The 16,060-nt window shown below is 48.9% G+C and overlaps 1 protein-coding gene across 6 annotated transcripts in view; it reads right to left on the minus strand.

The window, feature by feature from the left end:
• The window catches only part of Usp20 (ubiquitin specific peptidase 20), a 43,191-nt gene extending 27,143 nt beyond the window's left edge, over positions 1-16,048 (minus strand). For 2 of the 6 annotated variants that reach the window (XM_042274933.2, XM_006983434.4), the window contains exons 1-5: positions 15,946-16,048; positions 8,579-8,658; positions 6,195-6,242; positions 5,518-5,614; positions 4,266-4,319 (exon numbers count right to left, since the gene is read on the minus strand). In XM_042274933.2, coding sequence (XP_042130867.2) covers positions 4,266-4,319; positions 5,518-5,598 — 135 coding nt within the window. In that variant the 5' untranslated portion in view covers positions 5,599-5,614; positions 6,195-6,242; positions 8,579-8,658; positions 15,946-16,048. Of the gene's footprint in view, positions 1-4,265; positions 4,320-5,517; positions 5,615-6,194; positions 6,243-8,578; positions 8,659-9,074; positions 9,403-15,945 lie in introns of those variants that run through there. The other 4 variants (XM_016001970.3, XM_076568975.1, XM_076568976.1 and 1 more) reach the window with 4 other exon arrangements.
• Positions 16,049-16,060: the final 12 nt, after the last annotated feature.

The following is a 16,060-nucleotide window of genomic DNA, read 5'->3' on the forward strand; positions in this document are numbered from 1 at the left end:
CTTGCCAAAAGGGAACATCCCCAAAATTAGTCTTGGGGGAAGGTTTTTGTTTTTGTCTTTTAGGAGAACGAAGGTTAAGGAATCTGAAGGACACAAGACAAATGAGACAACTGAAGAAAAGGGACAAATCATCTATCCCAGGAAACAGAGTATATGGGAGTATATGGCATATGGGTATATATTATCTAAAAAATTTTATGTCTTCTTAAATGTTTGTTTCTGCTTTTCTCTAAAGATTTAACACTATTGGTTTTCTAATAGTCCCAGTTCAATTAAAATTTAAAGCTGACTTTGGAGTTGGAGAATGGCTCTCTCCTTCTTTAAACTCAAGCATGTTGTTAAAATGAAAATACAAACTCCCTGTATCATGACAGAATAAAAGAGCCATTTTCTGCTATGGGACAGGACAAAAGCCAAATTAATTAAGGGACTATTCTATTACTAATCTCAACTCTTTGATTCTATTCTGATTCTTTAAACTTTTCTTAAAGTATAAATTTTATATCAAAATTTACAAGATTAATATATATATATACATTTTAAACTTTGTTAAGATATGAATGGTCATATAGAGTACTAACTAATTCTAGAAAAAAGGCTTCAGTTAGCTGCATATATATGTCTTTGTGTTCGAGTCTCTTATCAGTTTTCTGCAGGAAATCACGGCCAGGCCTAACATCAACTGAAGTCTCCGGAAAGAAGATGGGGCCCCACAACAACAACAACAACAATTCCACGTGGACAATAATAATATCACTAAGCTGACAAACATCATCTACAGATCAGCTTTGAACTACAAGGTGCTCAGAACAATTTTGAGATGACTAGCTGAGATGATCCAGTCTCAAAGACTACTTGAATAAGGACTTGAGATAAACCCTGAACTTTGGCTTTATACACAGACTGGATAATAATGAAGGATATAGTTACCTTTCCTAGAATTTGACAATTAACCTAAATTTTTCTTTCAGGATAAAGATAACTTCACCCATACCCAGCAGGAAGCAATTTTAAGAATATGACACCCACATTGCCAAAGAAGTGGTGTGGGGCGGGTGGTTTTTTGGTTCTTTTAATGGGTTTTGGGTCTGGGATAATTTTCAATTGTTTAGGGGGGTTGGTTACAAGTTGTCAAGGGTTAGGAAAAAGGCTAAGCAAAGGAGATTAGATTTAAGGTTCTTGTTTTTAAAAAAAAAAAAAAAAAAAAAAGAAAGAAAGAAAAGAAAAGAAAAAGACAATTACTAGTTTTAAATACTTTACATTATTACCAACTATTAGGATATAAAGAAATGAAAGTTAGTAGTTAGACATTACAATAGAAATTGTAGTCATATTAGATATGTTTTAAAAATTGAGCAGATGTATTTTAGACAGGTCATCTTCAAACCCTTCAGAGATCTACAGAATATGGCATTTAAAATGTTTTAATAACTTAGAAATTTTTCTTTTTTGAGACATGTCGGCTCCTGGCAGTACCAATCTACTTCAGAGAAAATATGGGCATTGAAGAAACTGCATATGGAGTTAATTTTCATTGTGGCAAAAGTTAGCCACTGGACAACAAAGTATCCTCAAATCAACAGGACAAAATGGACAGACAGAACACGAAACAAAGGACTACCGATTCCTGCCAAAACAAGTGTGGTTATGGCTTTATCAGACGGCATCTTCTGAGGCCAGGACAATATGGCACCATCCCTGAAGTGGCCCTCACAATCCAGAAAAGGTACAGTGTCCTTTTCTTCAAAGACAGCTGAACAGGCAGTGGGCCGATGGCTTCTGTTGTGCAATGGAACAGCAACTGAAAGCTCACGCCTCTCAATAGTAGACTGGCATTTAATAGAGGGATGTGGAGAAGGGCATGCTTAGATGAAGCCATATATACACAGCCAAGAAGAATGGACAGCTGAATTCAAAAACCATCAACAATTTCCAGAATTTAAAATCCTGAATCATGACATGACACTAGTGGAATTCAGGTGTTTCTGGTACATGGACTGCTCTCACCCAGTGTGAGGTTGAACTGTTGACCTTGTGTACAACCTACTTCACAAATGAGTCTGTCAGATACGCTAAGCCTATAGGCTGAAGATGATGCCCCAACACTGTGGAGAAACCTCAGGTGACTGTCCAGGCAGCTGGCTGTTTCTGTCAACTCACAAAATTTTTGGAAGTTGCTTTTGTGCACTTCCTGTTTTTATTTTTGTTAGCTAATATTATTTCCTTCTTGGGTCTCTGAGGGAGTTGAAGATTAGTTAGTTATAGTTGAAGATTAATTAGGATAGAAAGTGAATTAGATACATTTTGGACTTACTAAAATAGGATAGATAAGGGAATTATTTTCTCTGATTTGTCAAATACAAATGGACTAGACATCGTTTAGGTATTTGTTACTTGTATATATTGTATATAGTTATTGTACTTTTGTATATAGTTTTTCTTTTGTTAGTTATAACCTTTTGCCTTTTTTCTTTTTATTAAAATAGAAAAGGGGAAATGTGGTGATATTTTATTTGTACTGAAATGTTATTTTAATTTTATGTTAATAAATAAAGTTGCCCTGGGGTCAGAGCTATTAGAGCCATAGTAAGAGCGTGGTGGTTAGAAGAGCTAGGTAGATTTCTGTGTGTTCAGGGATACAGCCAGTATTGGAGACATACGCCTTTAAGACCTGGAGGGCGGTACTTACAGGCAGTGATGAGGCAGTCATGTGGTTGGGTTTACAACCAATGAGAAGGCAGAACAGAAAGATTATTTAAACAGGGACACAGGAAGTACCTCCCTCTCTCGGGGAAGCTAGGAGCACTGCAGGAGGTAAGATTTTATCTCTGAGCTCTGACCTCTCGGCTTTTCTCTTTTACCTTGGCTCTGTGTTTCTTATTTTAATAATACGATTGGTTACATCTACACTAGAGTTTATTTTTTAACATTTTTTTCCCTGAGCATGGTGGCATATGCTTTTACTCCCTTCAGGAGGCAGAGGCAGATGGATCTCTATGAATTCAAGGCCAGCCTGATCTACATAGTGATTTTTCAGGACAATAAGGACTATGTAGAGAGATTCTGATTCTAAATAAATAAATAGCTGAAAATTATGGGGGCTGGGTCACATGCCTTTAATCCCAGCATTTGGGAGGCAGAGGCAGGTGGTTCTCTGATTTCGACACCAGCCTGGTCTACAAAGGAGTTCCAGCACAACCAGGGACTATACAGAGAAACCCTGTCTCAAAAAAAAAAAAAAAAAGGATTTATTTTAAACAAACAAACAGGGTCTCTCTGTGTAGCCCTGGCTGACCTAGAGTTCACTATGTAGACCAGGTTGGTCTTAAACTCACAGAAATCTTCCTGTCTCTGCCTTCTTCTGAGTGGTGAGATTAAAGATGTGTACTACCAAACTTTTTTTGTTGTTGTTTTTGTTTTTGTTTTTGGATTTGTTTGTTTGTTTGTTTGTTTGTTTCGAGACAGGGTTTCTCTGTGTAGTTTTGGTGCCTGTCCTGGATCTCACTCTGTAGACCAGGCTGGCCTCGAACTCACAGAGATCCGCCTGCCTCTGTCTCCCGAGTGCTGGGATTAAAGGTGTGCACACCACCGCCCAGCCCATACATGGACTTTTAAAAAGAAATTTTAAATAACATTTTTGAGAGTCATTATAAAATTTACCACATATTTATAGGAAATTTGAGTACTACTTGTAATTCTACACCCCAGAGAAAAGTGGCACATCTTGATACATCTACTTTCATTCTTTCTTTTTTCTTTGACACAGAGTCCATGTAGTCCAGGCTATCCTGAAATTCGCCATGTAGACCAGGCTGTGCCACCACACCTCCCCACTTCACTCTTTCTGATGACGGCATTCACAGCACTAAGGGACTCCCTGGATGCTAGTGAGGGCTGCAGACCACCTTAGGCCTTCACAACCTGTCACAGCATCTGGTTACCCCACGGTGTCCCCACTGGAGGGCCTGCAGACAGCATGATTACTGTAGTTCACACACAGGGAGGGAAGTGAGGCCCTGGAGACAGACACTGCTCCTGCCAGGAGGCTCAGGCCCCAGCCAAGACCCCACACAAGCAGAGGTCGTGGAGACAGGCCCACCTGGCTCAGCGTCTTCCCCACTTTCTTTGTCGCTCTTCAAGGCCGCCTGAGCAGCCACCCCAGGGACTATCCCTGGAGCCTGAACTTGCATAGTACCCAGTGGGGCTAGGTACTCCCAGGCCAGAGTTCAGACTGAGCCCACCCGTGGACCATGAGGATTCTTTACCTGGAGGCAGGCCCATAGGTTAGGTCCAGCGACACCACATGACTGGCAGGTTCCCTAAGGGAGGGAGGGAGGGAGAAAGGTGTAAGCGGCCAAGGCAGACAAGTACAGGGCATCCTCTCCATCAGCTGCCGCTCCCGTATCCCAAAGGCCTTGGCCCTTTCTCAATCTACCATCTACACAGGGGCCTGTGGGTACTTTGAGCGAGTTTTTAAATCACATGTTTGCAAAGGTATTTCACGTCAAATCACTTAAACCTTAAGTGGACAGCAGACTCCTCACACTGACCTCCCCCCCAGTTCGTCTGTGACGTCAGCTGAGGGGAGGGACTCCAGCCCCGCCTGAAAGGCAGTCTCAGTTTCCATTAGCAACATTCCAGCAAGGAGTCAGCCAACAGTCCCCGGATGTCCGTACTGGACTCACTGTCCGCGCCTGCTTTCGTCCTTGTCCCTCAGAGGCTTTTAACACTACTGGCCTTATTCTGGAACTTTCTGATATCCAGAGAGATGCTCAAGCCGGCTTGGTCTTTCTGCCAGACCCAGCCAATCCTCCCGCACTCCTCCTCTTCCTCCCTACACTAACTTCGGCCTCCTTTGAAGAAAACCTGTGGTCTGCTCACTTCTTTTATTTTGTTTTAAGACAAGATCTCACTATGTAGCTGTGGCTGGCCTGGAACTCAGAGATCCATCTGCCTCTGCTTCCCAAGTGCCAGGATTAAAGTCCTGTGCCACCAAACCTAACAACCCAGGGCCTTGCTTGCACTCCAGCACGGAGCCACACCCTCAGTCCTTGCAGGCTTTTTACAGAATTTCACTTCAACACCTAGAAGACAAGGACTACCTGTCACTCAGGGAGGAAGCTCATCTTCCTCCTGCTGGCACCCCAAGCAAGCTAGGGGCTACATCTGTAAGAAGGGATGGGAGGCCAGGGTGTGGCTCAGCAGTTCTGTACTTGCCCAGAGTACAGAAGAAAAACAAGAACCACCTCTGTACGATCATGCCTGCCTTACGAAGGCTGTGCACCCAGCCAGTGGAAATGGATGGAGCCATTAGTGACTCTCAGGGGGTTGATCTAAACTGATTAATGGCAGCAGGACCCGGCGCCGGAAGAAAGCTCCGAAGCAGAGGCCAGCAGGGCATTACACACAGAAGGCTTTCAGGGCTGGGGGCGGGGCAACACTCCCTGCCTCACAAAGGTCCGCCAAGCATATGGCAGCCCAGGGCTGGGCCCCAGTTCCTGAGGACTGTTCCTCTACCTTAGACTTAAACAGCAAGTCCTCTTTGGTCACCTCCCCTATGGAGTCCAGGTGAGGGCAGATGTCTCTGGCGTCTCCCATTCTGACCCAGGCTTCCCTGGAAGGAGACAGAGCAGGTTAGCAGCAGCCCCTGATGACGATACCACAGGGAACGAGAGGTCACTGGCCCCCAGCCCCATCTCACACCAGCCGGTCAGCCAGCAGGCTGCTCCGCCTCCCCGGGCCCCCTCTCCTGGTCTGAGGAGAGGACCGCTGTCTCACTAGGTTGGTATGAGGGTCCACAGAGCTAAGGGTGTCAGAGCAGGGCTGGCACGTGGCTTGAGACAGCATTTGGGACAATGTTCACTGGTGGGAGACACTGGAGTCCTGCCAATCCCCAGGAACTGCACACTATCCTGTCCAGACCCACAGGAGCTGTAGGTGATTTAGGAAGAGGTCAAATTCATGTCTGTCATCTCCTCCACCGGGTGGGCAGGCAGAGGAATGGCTGGCTTTCAGAACTGCCTTCCCTGACCGGCAGGGCCGTCCTCTAAGGAGCCCAGGGGAGGCTGAGTGCCTGAAGCGGCAGTCTCTGTGGAGAAGCTCAACTGGAGGTCACATCAGAGGCGGCCCAAGTGGCCCTGCCTTCAGGAGCCCCCGAGGACAGGGAGAGTGGCTGAGCACTGGCGAAGACTCACCCAGGAAGCAGGATGGAAGAGGTCGCCAAAGTGTCAACAGCAGCGTATCTGGGTGACAGATGTCATGGAGTAGAAAAGTTAGCTTTGCTGCTGTGGTAAGTGGCACACTCACAGGAAAAGCAAACTCAGACACAAAAGTACTAGGGCAGAATAGCTAGGTCCCTTCATTCGTGACAGACATCCCTGCTGATGTTCATCTGTAAACCACTTCTCTTTAATCAGAAAAAGAAAAAGGAAATCTGTCTGGAAAAACCAATGCTTTCCTGCCAGCTGGGGGCGCATTCTGACCACCCAGGCTATTCTGGTCACAAGGCAGAGGTGCTACACTAGGCAGGCAGGCTGAGGGAGGGCACACAGGATATCCTGGCATGCTTTTGCAAAATCCTGGGAATCTGATCATTTTAAAAGGAGACACCAGGTCTGTAGTGGTCATGTCACTCAGCACCTGAGAGGGAGCAGGACAAGTTAAAGGCTGGGGCTGGAGAGATGGCTCAGCAGTTAAGAGCACTGGCTGCTCTTCCTGAGGACCTGGGTTTGTGCGTGGCTCACAACTATCTGTAACTCCAGAGGGTCAGACACCCTTTTCTACCCGCTGCAGGAACAAGGTGAGCAAATGGTGCATACACATATATGCTGACAACACAATCACACACACACACACACACACACACACACACACACACGCAAAATAACTAAAAAAAAAGTTCAATATCACCTCTGCTACACAGAAAGTTGGAGACTAGCCTTGGGTATATGAGATCTTGTCTTAAAAAAAAAAAAACAAAAAAAAAAACAAAGCCAGGCTTAGTGGCACGCCTTTAATCCCAACACTCCAGAGGCAGAGGCTCATCTCTGTGAGGTGAGGACTAGCCTGGTCTACATACTGAGTTCCAGGCCAACCAGGGCTACATGGAGAGACCCTGTCTCAAAAGAGAGAGAGAGAGAGAGAGAGAGAGAGAGAGAGAGAGAGAGAGAGAGAGAGAGAGAGAGAAAGAAAGGGAGAGAGAGAAAGAATTCAAAATAAATAACAATTAAAAAAAACACCCCGCTTTAGGGTCAGGCAGTGGCAGTGCACAACTTTAATCCCAGCACTCGGGAGGCAGAGGCAGGTGGATCTCTGCGAGTTTGAGGCCAGCCTGGTCTACAGTTCAAGTTCCAAGACAGGCTCCAAAGCTACACAGAGAAACCCTGTCTGGAAAAAACAAACAATAAAAAAGCCTGTTTCCATGCTTTAATACTTCAGTAGGATCAGTCTAGGAACTGACAGCTGATTCTGGCTCAAACTACTATCAGGAAAGGTTCAAGCTGGGCGGCAGTGGCGCACGCCTTTAATCCCAGCACTCGGGAGACAGAGCCAGGCGGATCTCTGAGTTCGAGGCCAGCCTGGGCTACCAAGTGAGTTCCAGGAAAGGCACAAAGCCATACAGAGAAATCCTGTCTCAAAGAACAAAACAAAAGAAAGGTTCAAATCAGCCACAGGTGTGGGTAGAGTGTAGAGTGCCCTTATCAACAGCCAGGGCTGCATTCTCCCAAAGCCCAAAGGCAGACACAGTGCGTTCCCTCTCCACACCCAGGGTCAGGGTCAGCCAGGCAGAACATGAGGCTCTATGTTGACAGGGCGAGCCACTAGGCTGGACACAGTCCTGTACCGGCCCAATAAAAGCCTCCCTGTTTTTTCAGCAGCTGTGATGTCCCCAGTAGCACAGACCAGGAGATAGGTCCTTCCCGTCTCACATCTCACCAAGGGCCATCCCAGAGCCAGGGCCAAAAGGTGGTCAATAGGCTTCAGGCCTCTCTCACTTGCTCATTTGTGAGTGCTCTCTTTCTCTCTCTAAAATGTGTTAGCCTGGTCTACAGAGCGAGATCCGGGACAGGCACCAAAACTACACAGAGAAACCTGTCTCGAAAAATCAAAATAAATAAATACATACATATATAAATAAAATAAAATGTGTTAATTTTTATTTATGTGTGTGTGTCCAACAGCATGTATGTGGAGGTCAGAGGACAGCTATGGGAGTCAGTTCTCTCCTTGCACTATGTGGGTCCCCAGGGTTGGCACTCAGGTTGGCAGCCATTGGATGCAAGCGCCTTGACCTGCAGAACCATCTTGCTGGCCCTTGTTCTCTAAATTAAAAACAAACAAAAAAAGCAAATAAAGGCGAAGCTTCGCCATGCATTCCACACTCCCCACTCACTTTTATCCTGAGCATCCTGGGACCAGTGTGGTTTCACCCCGCATCTGCCTCAAACGGCAAATGCCCAGCACAAGAGCCACGTATCAGCAAAAGCGACCTGTGAGTATAATCCCATGGTCTTCTAGGACAGCCAGCTCCCCTGTCAGTATTTGAAGGGTACACCTTAGAGGAGGAGGTGGGACCTACCTGAGTCAAAGGCACATGCAGGAGGAGGCCAGCATGCACATTCTCTGTTGACAGTGACTGGCTGCTGAGGAGGTCTGCACCTGGGGGTAAACAAAACAGAATCTACTTTAAAATTTCTCTTGGTTGGGCTGGAGAAATGGCTCAGTGGTTAAGAGCACTGGCTATTCTTCCAGAGGTCCTGAGTTCAATTCCTGGCAACCACATGGTGGCTCACAACCATCTGTAATGAGATCTGATCACCTCTTCTGGTGTACATGAAGACAGGTCACTCATATACATAAAATAAATAAATTTTTAAAAAATTTCTCTTGGTTGAAAACATCCCACACCGCCTGGGGGAGGCCACACACAGTGGGCTGGCTGTCTGGGGCTTCCACAGGCTTTGTGTTCCTCATGGACGGTGACAGCCTGCTTCTAGGATGGGTACAGAACTGGCAAGAGCTCTGGACAACAAGGCCCGGGCCCTTCACCCATGCCACCGAGCCCCTCAGATCACCTTTTGAGCCTTTCCAAAGCCCTGAGCTGCTCTGAAGCCCCAAGTCTTCAGCCACCGGGGGCTACAACACCACTAGGTTGATCAGAGTTGCCGCTGCCCCTGCTCCTAAGTGGGCGCAGTCTCCCGGATGTGGCGTTCAAAGAGGGAAGGGCAGTCAGAAGGTAACTTCTCAAATGGCCCCATGACAACAACAGGGTTCAAAGTTCTAAATTCCAAACCTACTTGCAGCCAGGTTGGGTGGTCTGTTCAGAGGCCGAGTGCCTGCTGGCACAGGCCCAGAGCTATATTGGGCAGAGGTGGGGTTTTAGTGTCTCTGTCACATGTGCCAGCATTCCAGAGGGATGTGCTGAGGAAGGAGGAGTCTAGTTATGACCTTGGTACCCACAACAGAATGACAATGACAGGCCCATTTCCCGCCCCACACAAAGTCTCACTATATAGCCCAGGCTGGCCTAGAATTCACTGTATAGCCCAGGCTGGCTTCAAACTGGTGATATTCCTACCCTTGGACCTGGGACTGCAGACAAGCATCCACACACCCAGTGTCAGACATACTTTTTTTTTTTTTTTTTTTGGTTTTTCGAGACAGGGTTTCTCTGCGTAGCTTTGCACCTTTCCTGGAGCTCACTTGGTAGCCCAGGCTGGCCTTGAACTCACAGAGATCCGCCTAGCTCTGCCTCCCGAGTGCTGGGATTAAAGGCGTGCGCCACCACCGCCCGGCCAGACATACTTTTAATTCACAAGAGCAAATGGAGTCCAGTTCCCACAACTTGAGAGGAAAAAAAAACAACAACAAAAAAAAAATGCCCCACGGCTAAAGCCTCTGAATCGTCACAAGCCCTAATCCTCACAGGAGGAAACAGGCGGTTGTGCCATTGAGTTTGTCCATGGTCAAGCACCTGGCTGGTTGGATGGCAGTCAGCTTTGCAAACAATTGGTATTGGTCCACACAGAACCTGATTTTTAAATCAGTTGGCAATCTTTCCAAATGAGCAGACATAAATAGCTGGACTTTATGGGTCACATCGAGGTTTCTTAGGACCCTACAAGACAACCCTGGCTCGCTGCATCAGTTGCTGGCGCCTGCTGTACGTTGCTATAGTATTTGGTTCCGAAGCATGAGCATAAATACCATCCACAGTTTCACACAAGGCAGTTTAAATGAGAGTGCAGCCCACGTGTAATGGCACACACTTTTCACGACTCAGCACTCAGGCTGCTGAGGCAGGAGGATTGTGAGTTCCAGATCTGCCTGGGCTTCAGAGAAGGGCCTTTTCTAAAAAAACAAACCCAACTAAGAGGGCTGGGGACATGGCTTAGTTGGCACAGTGCTTGCCTGGCATGTATAAAGGCCTGGGTTTGAGTCTCAGCACTGCATAAACTGGGCACAGTGGCGCATCCCTTTAATCCCAGCACTTGGGAAGCAGAGGCAGGTGGATCTCTGTAAATTCAAGGCCAGCCTGGGCTACATAGCAAGTTCCAGGCCAGCCAAGGATACACAGCAAGACCCTGTTTGTTTCAAAAATAAATAAATAAATTAAAACACAAGAAAAAGAGAGGGGGAGCTAAAGATATGGCTCGGCCATTAAGAAGAACACTTGCTTTTTCAGAGGGCCTCAGTTCAGTTCCCAACACTCACAATGGCGGTTCACAGCCACCCATTACTCCAGCTCCAGGGAAATACCACACCTACTTCTCCAAGAGTGGAGACATGTCCACACCAGACATGCACACACACAAATGAATAAATAAATAAAAATAAAAACAATAAGCCAGGTGCAGTGGCACATGTCTTTAATCCCTCAGGGTGGGGGTGGACAGAGGTAGGTGAAATCTCTCAACTGGAGGCCAGTTTGGTCTACAGAAATGAATTCTAGCCAGTCAGGTTACATAGTGAGACCTTGTCTCCAAACAAAAAACTAATCAAAAGAAATCTATTTAAAACACTTTAATCCCAGCACTTGGGAGGCAGAGGCAGGCGAATCGCTGAGTTCAAGGCCATCCTGGTCTACAGAGTGAGTTCCAGGGCAGCCAGGGCTGTTACACAGAGAAACCCTGTCTCAAAAAAATAAAAACAAACAAACAAACAAAAAAGCCACAGAGAAAGGGGGAGGGAAACTGAGGAAGGGAGGGAAAGGGTGACCCTCTTCTCTTTAAATTAAGGGTGGTGGTGGAATTACTGAACAATTAGCAAGCTAGCATCCGGACTAGACATTAGACAACAGTATTTTTAAGAATTTACCTGGGGGTGTGGGTGAGGGTGCACATGGGTGCTTATGTGTGCGGAAGCCAGTGGCCAAGTGTGGGTGTCACCTTCCCTGGAGCTGTCCACCTTATTTCTTGAGACAGGGTCTCTCACAGAACCTGCAGCTCATTGATTAAGCTAGACTAGCTGGCCACTGAACCCCACGGGTCTCCCCATCTTTTCCCTCCAGTGCCGGATTACAGACACATACCACATACCCAGATTTTTCACATGACGACTGCACTCAGGTCCTCGTGCTGGCTAGGAAAGCACTAAGCTGGCTGAGCACCTCCCCACCCCACCCCACCCCAAAACGCCTACACTGACATCCCAAGCACCCTCGCTCCAGCATGTATTTGGAGGTAAGGACTTGGGAGAAATAAGTGAAAAGCAGGTCTCTGTGGTGGTCCTGACGGGACTCAAGCACAAAGAAGCAATGGAGGCTGTCACACGGAAGGCCGCAAGCGTCCAATGAGAAGTGGTGTCTGAAACCTAACCCCCCTCCAGAACTGAAGACCACTAATTGGAATTGCTTAAGCAGCCCCTCCCGTGGCCCGTTGTCACAGCATCCTGGGAGGACGGGTGTTGTAAAGGTTTCACAGGAGAACATCGTTCTCGGGCTGCGCATGATGATAACCTTCCTTATTCTCTGATGACTGCCTGAGATACTTGGGCATCAAAGGCCAGACTGCCTGGGCTTACTTTCCCATGAATCAGCAACAGTGACATTATGAGACGCAGATATGGAAAATAAGGGGGAAAAGCCAATAATCGGTGACGGCAGAATGAGGGCTCATCGGATTACTCAAGCAACCCTCTCGGGCAGGAATGGCAGCTTCGCTTCTGACAGAAGAGCAAAGCCTGAGGCCACACAGTGAGGAGGGACACAGCTGGAAGGGTGTGCCAGCAGGCCCCTAATAAAGGCTGAAAGGGAAGACCTGGTAAAGCCCACGGTGCTGGGTACGGGTCCCCTGAAGAGCAGCTGGTCCTACTGGGCCACCATCCTCAGGGACCCACTAGACTACACCCCATGTCGTGGAGCTGGAGAGTAAGGATGGAGACAAAGAGCCCACCTCTCCTGCCCTGTGAGACCTTAAGATTCTGCACCTGCAAGGACAGCCTCTGGCACCTTCCCAGGGAGCTGGCAAGGGTGGAAGCCCCACCCTCAGGGGCCGGGTGGAGGCGGGGCCTAGAAGAGGCAGCGCGACTGCGCACTCACTCCCAAGGCCTGGCAGCTTCAGGTGCCCGTTACTCATCACTTTCCCCAGCGCTTCTGGTAATATTCCTCCAACTCCCAGGGAGTCGCTGGTCCTTTGGGATCTGAAGGTGGCGCTGCCGGGCCTCCGCCCACACAGGTTCCCACAACTACCACCCAGATCCTCTCACTAGCCACCCCCCCCCCCCCCCGTCCCCGCACACCACACCCCTTGCTGACACAGGCACCTTCCTTTTCCAGACACTGCCCCCCACCTCCCCATCCCAGTCTTACTTCCTAAGTCCCCATCCCTTCGACTCTTCACCTAGGGCCATGTGGCACCCCAGCCCCTGCCTGGACTAGGCCAGCTTCTCTCACCTCCGGGTCTCCCTGCCCACCACGGACCCCACCTTAGGAGCTCTGCTAACAGCTCCAAGTCTTGAACTTGCCCAAGAAGAGCTCCGCAGGACGGTCACTGCCCAGGGATGCCAGGACGCAACCCAGCCATCACCAAAGGTGGGGAATGTGAGCCTCGGAGTACAGGAGTAACTGGCTGAGCCAGAGCTCTGGAGCCCCAGGGCCAGGACCCAAACCTGGGGGACCTGCCCTGCAGCCAGTGCTCTAAATGAACTGTGGCTTCCGACATCCCCAGTGTGCCAGCCAGCAGGGCACAGGGACCAATTTCACCTCCAAGATCCAGCTACGACTACACAGCAGGGCCTTGTTTTGTTTTTAGAGGAAAAGAAAAAATCGTGCCAGCCTGGGGAAGCCCCAAACCTACTTCCTTTCCATTTCACTGATTCCTAAAAGCCGCCAGCAGAGGTTCAGGTTCAGGCCCTGTTCTCCACTTCTTGAAGCTGTGTGGAGCAGTGAACTGCTCTCTGGAGGATGGCTCAGGAGAGGGTGGGAAGGAAGGCTTCCGTTGGAGCTAGGAGGTAGCCTGGCTAGCCTGGAACTCACTTTGTAGACCAGGCTGGCCTCAAACTCAGAGATCCACCTGCCTCTGCCTCCCAAGTGCTGGGATTAAAAACCTGCCCCATCATGCCTGGATTTTTTTTTTTTAAGATTTATTTATTTATTATGTATACAGAGGAGGGCGCCAGATCTCATTACAGATAGTTGTGAGCCACCATGTGGGTGCTGGGAATTGAACTCAGGACCTCTGGAAGAGCAGTCGGTGCTCTTAACCTCTGAGCCATCTCTCCAGCCCCATGCCTGGATTTTTTTTAAACGACTTTTTAATGGTGAGATAGTCAAATGTAGCCTAGACTCAGGCTGGCTAGCTTCAAATTCTCTATATAGCTGAGTATGACCCTGAACTTCTGACCCTACCAAGGGTTGGGCCTACAGGCATGAAACTGTATGCCAGGTTCATGCAATGTTGGAGATTGAACCCAAGGTTCATCATGCATGCTAGGCAAGAACTCTACCAGCTGAACCACATACTCAGTCCTTCAAACAAGGATTATTTTTCTTTCCTTCTCTCTCTCTCTCTCTCTTCTTGTGACAGAACTTGTCTGTGTAGCCCTGGCTGTCCTAGAACTTGCTCTGTAGACCAGGCTGGCCTCCAACTCACTCTGTCTGCCTCTACCTCCTGAGCACTGAGATTAAAGGTGTGTGCCACCACCGCCTCCACCACCTGGCTCAAACAAGCATTTCTTGCATGCTTACAGTGGCAGGGGCCATCCAAATGTGAATGCTCCTTGGGCATCCACCTAGCTTTAGAAAAACCAGCACCTATTCCCAACTCCCAAGCCAAACTAAAACCAGAGACTCATCTTGGAAGTAGAAGAGGAAAACCCCTGACTTTCCTAAAGGATCCCTCTGTGAAGCAGCCTCACTTTCAAGAACCTGACTCAGAGGGGCTGCTGTCTCTCCACCCAGGCACCGAGGTCAAATTCCTGGCTGTCAGGCTCTAATCAGTACTTGTGTTACAAGAATCAACTCCATCTGCCACAGCCCAGCAAGTGGATGCCACCTGGCATTCTGGCTTCAAGGAGGAGGGTAGGAGAGGGGCAACAGTTTTGCATCTAACGTCTCTCTGTATTGTCAAATGAGGACTGTCTGGAAATGTTCCTGACTTTGACTCTTTCCTTGAAGGTACCAGAGTGGCCCAGGACCCTAGGGGGCTATAGGGCAGGACAGGGCACGCATGGCCAGGCAGGGGAATTAAGAACCACCTCTGAGCCTTGAGAGGTGTACACACAAGTCCCTGGGTTCCTGCTGCAGTTCCCAAGGAGTCTCTTTTTCAGTCAACAGAGACAATCCAATGAGTGCCATATACTGAGGACGGCTGAAACAGTCTGGGGGGGCGGGGATGTCAAGACTCTGATACTTAATGCCTTTTTGATCAAAGCCAAATTCATCTGTTTTAAGGCTGTTTTAAGGCATCCCAGTCTTTTCTTTGTCCTAGTGTAAAGAGCATGACAACCTTTGAGAAAATTGTTCTGGAGAAAAGCCAAGGCATGGCAGACTTGCCTCCCTGCTTTAGAACAGTCTTCCAGAAAAAGTCTCCATCAGCCCCTCCCCCAGCCCAAGAGCTGGACCGCCAGGTGCAATTGCAGCAGCAAATACCCATAGAGGCCCGCTGTCCCTGATGCAACTCCCGCAGCCCAGCCGACAACACTATGCCCCCGCCCCACTTCCCAGCTGTAAAACTTGAAGCACCAGTTACTTCTGTAAGCCTCAGCCTTTTCTAACTTCCTCAGTTGGAAGGCAGACCCAACTGCGTTTACTTCGTAGGATTAGACGGGAGACTTCTGGGAGAGAATGCTTACTTAGCCCAGTGACTGCCACAGTTAAGTATCCAGTAAAAAGTGCTTTGCTCCAGAGGAAACTAGCAATTAAGGAGTCCCTAAAAGTCCCAGGTGAGCCATTACGCATGCATTTATCCATCTCTTAAGTGTTTATGGACACCTTTGAAAGCTAACTACCCTTGCAACATCTTGGGGGTGGAAGGTGTGTAGGGTAGAGCGGCACTCCTCCAGGCCAAAGGAGACACCCCAAGCTCTCGAAGGGCAGTCCCGGCCTCACACCCTTGGAGCGGCCTCTGAACGTCAGTGGCACCCCTCCTAGGGACCAGTGGCTGCAGGCCACCCTGGTACTGGCAGTTGGCACCGGGACTGATATTCACCCCCGCCCAGGCGTTCAGTGTTTCTCCGTGAGGAATAAATCTGCACGTCTGGGCCCGGAGCCCGAGTGGCCTCGCGCTGGCCTTCGGAGCGACATGCGGCCTGCTGGGGAGAAACCAGGGCCGTGGGGTCTTGGGGCGGACAGAGAAGCCGGTCGATGGGATGGTGGGCGGCGGGGACCTCTCCCCATGTCGCGGCTGCCCCGCAAATCTAGGCCTCCCCTGTTCGCAGCGGCGGCGCGATCGTCGCTGCTCTAGCGGCCCAGCCCACGACATCAGGCAGCAGCCGTCCGGAACTCACCTGCCGTCGCAACCGCGCCGCCTGTCAGTCAAGCGCGCCCACCGCGACGCCGCGCAGAGTCTTGTGGCTCTGCCTGCCGCGCCCCGCCTCCTCACTGCCAGCCGCCCAATCGGAA

The sequence above is a fragment of the Peromyscus maniculatus genome, chromosome 4 (assembly GCF_049852395.1).
Source record: "Peromyscus maniculatus bairdii isolate BWxNUB_F1_BW_parent chromosome 4, HU_Pman_BW_mat_3.1, whole genome shotgun sequence".
Classification (NCBI taxonomy): Eukaryota; Metazoa; Chordata; class Mammalia; order Rodentia; family Cricetidae; genus Peromyscus; species Peromyscus maniculatus.